Below are 5850 nucleotides of genomic sequence, written 5' to 3' on the forward strand. Positions count from 1 at the left end.
CATCGTATTCTGCGATTCGTGCTCTTGTATTCAAAACGAGATAATCAGAAAAGTTGTGTCCCGATCAACTAAATAAATCGAGACACTTTAATTTATCGAGACTAAATCGAGACAACTTTAAACTTAACACTTTGACTACGATTGCTTCATCTTGTACTATTATTTCATTTTTTGTACTTTTTTAAAGCAGGGTTGCCAGACGGTCATTTTTTTCCGGACAAATTCCGTGATTTAGTTTTTCTCAGTTGTGTTGGCCGGCTAAAATTTATGATAGGGATGCTTCCTAATTAAATTTTAAATACTGCAAAAAGAAAATAAACGGAATTTTTATAGCGGAACCTACAAATAAACTAGTATACATTGAATTATCAGCCTTTTTTGGCCTTTTTTGTTCTCGGATTTGGCCGATTTTATTCAACCTGAATTATGTACCACTACCTCCTGGAGAAATACATTTCGTGGTACGCATGTGTACCAATACGTAGTCAACGTGTTAAGGTGGCGGTGGAATTCCGGGACGATACCGAGACGAGACGTTCCGGACGAGACAAAAGCTTCGTCACAATTGCCCGGAATTGACATGTTTCTAACGAGACCAAACCGATGACTATTATGCGAGATTCAAATAATGACTTCCTCAGACATTGTGTGATGCGCAATTTGTAAGTTTTCAATTTTCAAGATGATATACCAAATAGAATGATATCTCTCTAATCTTGAAAACGAAGAAAATGTAAATGAAAGAGAAGAATCAAATTTGAAAACCTAAACTTGACTCAGTTTTGCAGTGTGAATGTTATGTTAAATTTTTTAATAAAGTAAACTATAATAGATTTTAAATTGAATTCAGCTTCAATTCTCGTACCCTACCCCAATTTCGCATGACTATCCTACTAAAAATTTATATCATATCCGGGTATTTTAAATAATCTCTGGCTTCAATAACGCAAAACTCACCATAACCAACGTTTCAGACTTCAATGTCACTCAATAATTCAGTCTTCAATAGAAACGATCTATTTTATAAACAAAGCTTAACCACAAGCATATCGCATAATCGAAACATGTTTGTTCTCTTCATGTTCTAATATAACCCTACAAAAAGCGTTTCTGACCATTCAGCATTATAAGCTTTTTATTGACTCGGGCGAGTTAAGTGCGGTAGGGGCTAAAAGTAATTAGGGATACAAATATAATTTTATCCCTGAAATTAGGGATAAAAATATAATTTTTATCCCTCAAATTATGGATAAAAATATATAATTTTTATCCCTGAAATTAGGGATAAAAATATAATGTTCATCCCTGAAATTAGGGATAAAATATGATTTTTATCCTTGAAATATGGATCAAAATATAATTTTTATCCTTCAAATTAGGGATAAAAATATAATTGGTATCCTTCAAATTAGGGATAAACATTTAATTTTTATCCGTAATTTTCCCCTGCACATGTTGCCACCGATATATATACTCGATGTTGCTGAGCGCTGTGATATTCGTCGGAGCGAACTCGTCGCCTTTAAAGCTGTCTCTTATACACATCTAGATGTGTATAAGAGACAGCATAAGGCTAGTACAGTTATTCACATATAAAGCTAGTANATCTGGGGTGCTGAACCGGGTGCTGAGCCGGGGTGCTGAACCGGGTGCTGAGCCGGGGTGCTGAGCCGGGGTGCTGAGCTGGGTTGCTGAGTCGGGGTGCTGAACCGGGTGCTGAGCCGGGTGCTGAGCCGGGGTGCAGAGCCGAGGTGCTGAGCCGGGGTGCAGAGCCGGGGTGCTGAGCCGACAGGAAGAGCTGGCGTGGTGACATTTAGAGTGTTGAGTCGGTGTGGTTATGTCAGATGGAATCAATTATCATGAAGCATTGGCGACGTATGAGCTGTGAGTGAGCGTTACGTCTTGTGAGTGTGACGTGTGCATTGAACATGACGCGTATGCTATGAAAATAAGGCGTGTGCTGTGAAAATAACGTGTGTACTGTGAGCGTGACGTGCATACTCTGAACATGACGCGCATGCCGTGAAGATAACGCTCGTTGCCTGATGTTGCGACAGGCGTGACGTCACACGGCTACAGCTGCGAGGTGTGCAAGTTCAAAATACAACATACATTGGTTGAACTTATCATAAATAACTCTCTACCCAACATTCTACAAAGGATCTCACCATTTTCGTATATGGTACCTTGATCCGTGCCCTCTAAAAAATAGTTTTAAATAACCAATTCACACTCTTCCTTCTAACACAGTGGACAACTGTTCCCTCTTCTGGAATGAGCCAAAAGCTATGTTGTTACCAACATACTATAACCACGCATCGTATTCTGCGATTCGTGCTCTTGTATTCAAAACGAGATAATCAGAAAAGTTGTGTCCCGATCAACTAAATAAATCGAGACACTTTAATATATCGAGACTAACTTTAAACTTAAGGTGGCGGTGGAATTTCGGGACGATACCGAGACGAGACGTTCCGGACGATGTACAAGCTTCTTCACAATTGCCCGGAATTGACATCTTTCTAACGAGACAAAACCGATGACTATTATAATGACTTCCTCAGACAATGTGTAAAATGACTTTCAATGTGTAAAATGACAAATAATGACTTCCTCAGACATTGTGTTATGCGCAATTTGTAAGTTTTCAACTTTCAAGATGAAATACCAAATAGAATGATATCTCTCTAATCTTGAAAACGAAGAAAATGTGAATGAAAAAGAAGAATCAAATTTGAAAACCCAAACTTGACTCAGTTTTGCAATGTGAATGTTATGTTGAATTTTTTAATAAACTAAACTATAATAGATTTTAAATTGAATTCAGCTTCAATTCTCGTACCAAATCCCAATTTCTCATGACTATCCTACTAAAAATTCATATCATATCCGGGTATTTTAAATAATTTCTGGCTCCAATAACGCCAAACTCTCACCATAACCAACGTTTCAGACGTCAATGTCACTCAATTCTTCAGTCTTCAATAGAAGCGATCTATTTTATAAACAAAGCTTAACCACAAATATTTCGCATAATCAAAACACGTTTGTTCTTTTCTTGTTCTAATATAACCCTACAAAAAGCATTTCTGACTATTCAGTATTATAAGCTTTTTATTGACGCGGTCGAGTTAGGTGCGGTACGGTAGGGGATAAAATAAATTAGGGATAAAAATATAATTTTAATCCCTGAAATTAGGGATAAAATATAATGTTTACCACTGAAATCAGGGATGAAAATATAATATATGTATCCCTGAAATTAGGGATAAAATATAATTTTAATCCTTCAAATTAGGGATCAAAATATAATTTTTATCCTTCAAATTAGGGATAAAATATAATTTGTATCCTTCAAATTAGGGATACAAATTCAAAATTTCAATTACAAATTACAATTCAAAAATTCAATTACAATTCAAAATTTATTTTTTATCCGTAATTTTACCCTGCACATGTTACCACCGATATATACTCGATGTTGCTGAGCGCTGTGATATTCGTCGGAGCGAACTCGTCGCCTTTAAAGGGACGCGCGGCGCTGAACTGCGCCGTACACGCGACACTGCCTGCCTCCTGCTACCTGGCCCCTCACTCCCCACTCACTCTGGTCTACTCCTTCCCCACTCACTCTGGTCTACTCCTTCCCCACTCACTCTGGTCTACTCCTTCCCCACTCAGGTCCTGTCTCTTATACACATCTAGATGTGTATAAGAGACAGCATAAGGCTAGTAAAGTTATTCACACATAAGGCTAGTAAAGTTATTCACACATAAGGCTAGTACAGTTATTCACATATAAAGCTTGTAAGGTTATTCACACATAAGGCTAGTACAGTTATTCACATATAAAGCTAGTACAGTTATTCACACATAAAGCTAGTAAGGTTATTCAATATTCACACATGAGGCTAGTAAAGTTATTCACACATAAAGCTAGTAAGGTTATTCAATATTCACACATAAGGCTAGTAAGGTTATTCACAAATAAAGCTAGTAAATTTATTCAAACATGAGGCTAGTAAGGTTATTCACATATAAGGCTAGTAAATTTATTCATACTAAAATGTATGCTATTCATTGGCAGGGTATGGACCAGGTGCAGGCGGTGCTCGCAGGCCAGCACAACTGGTACCAAACTAGCCACGCCCGCCNTACTCCCCTCGCTGCCCTCTCGGCCCCGCCCGCCTCTCCGTCGTCCCACCAACTGCCCTCACCACCACAGGTGCGTACCTTATATCCTTGTGTTGAGTTTAGTACCTACTGTTTGGCCGGCCATGCTGGTGCGCCGCCTTCGTCACTGTCCGTCGGTAGGCAGGTCGCCTGTCCCCAGAGCCCGGAGGGAACGTTAAAGTAACCACCGCGCTTTTACCCTCGTCTGTGTCAGCTGATGTAGTATACTGTTGCTCGCTACCGTACTCTCCGAGGGTAATGGCCCATAACCGGACGATCAGGGATCTTGCTCAAGAACGCATCCAGTCGTCTCTGAATGCCGCAAGGGTGAACTCCCCTCCTCTTGGCTCTTTCGGCTAGGCGTTTAACAGACTCGGTCTCGCTTCGCAAAAAGATCCCTCCAGAAGAGTATGAACTCTGGCCGCATCGTGGTTCTTGAAAGAGGGTATCCTGCAGTCTCTCCCTTCTTTCGTTATGATGTCACTATTCTGAAGGTCTCACTTTTGTTGGGGTCGGTCCGGTTTTCATCTTCCACCTTTCCCTTCTCTCCAGTGTGGATAGGTTATTAAATTTATACGATTGAAAGATTTGGTTTAATTTTTATAATTTTATTATTGATCATCAATTGCTTTGATTTTGACAGGTTGCGTCCGTAGCGTCTTAGGTTTCACTAGAAGTAACAGCGTATATATAAGTTCTCGTATGAAATAGGTTACGGCAATAATCGTACAGAGATAGGGTTACAATGAAACTCAGGTACATTTGCTATTAAATTGGAAAATAAAAGTCACATCCTATTTTAACAAAAAATCTCTAGTACATGAAAAGGGTAATTCGAACACAATCGAAGTTGAGCATCTATTAGTTTACGTCACTAAAATAGACGTCGTGCACACATAAGCTTACCAAGGAACGCCGCGACAGTTTCGATTTAATATCGAACCCTTTCCAAACCCTCGGCCATTCCGAACTAGAAACAAACTCGCTCTCACGGTTTTCTACACCAAATTTGCGTTCAAGTCACATCCGGGCTATAATTGCTGAACATCGCTCGGCCCTTCTTCAAAACTTCACAACTTGAAAAAACTGTGTTTCATGCTAAATATAAACAAAAGTCACAATTACCTGCGCTTCATTGAAGTGAATATATCCCAGATGCTCCTACCAGTCCCAGTAACGCATATCACGCATCCCGCTGATCCGCTGAACGACCCAAATTTACCGCACAGCACCTGCCTAGAGTGGCCCAAAGCTGGCTGCAGTACCACAGACAGGGGAGCGCTAAATAAAAAAGTGTGATCATTGGCTCCGCTTATATAATAATACTAATGCTAAATCTGAGTCCTTCCATCAACGAGGTTTTCCAGAGCATTTTGAACCGCGTCATCAATGTTCCGACACACATCTTAAGTAACGCTGCCGGAACTTTGTCCGCTCCTGATGCTGAAAACGTCGCCAATTCTTTGTTGCATGTCTCCACCATCGGTGCAAATCTGTATCCTTTGCTGGTACCGGCCTGGCAAGTGTCACGTGGTGCCGGTACCGGCCTGGCAAGTGTCACGTGGTGCCGGTACCGGCCTGGCAAGTGTCGCGCGGTGCCGGTACCGGCCTGGCAAGTGTCGCGCGGTGCCGGTACCGGCCTGGCAAGTGTCGCGCGGTGCCGGTACCGGCCTGGCA

The 5850-nt window shown here is 40.7% G+C and overlaps 1 protein-coding gene across 1 annotated transcript in view; it reads left to right on the plus strand.

Annotated features, from left to right (window-relative positions):
- The first annotated feature begins 3478 nt into the window (after positions 1–3478).
- Positions 3479–5850, plus strand: part of LOC108668616 (diacylglycerol kinase delta-like) — a 21991-nt gene continuing 19619 nt past the window's right edge. The window contains 3 exon segments of the mRNA XM_047884685.1: positions 3479–3610; positions 4088–4225; positions 5541–5805. Of these exon segments, the coding sequence (XP_047740641.1) occupies positions 3479–3610; positions 4088–4225; positions 5541–5805 (535 nt within the window).

This window comes from Hyalella azteca, unplaced genomic scaffold (genome assembly GCF_000764305.2).
Source record: "Hyalella azteca isolate HAZT.00-mixed unplaced genomic scaffold, Hazt_2.0.2 contig15891, whole genome shotgun sequence".
NCBI lineage: Eukaryota > Metazoa > Arthropoda > Malacostraca > Amphipoda > Hyalellidae > Hyalella > Hyalella azteca.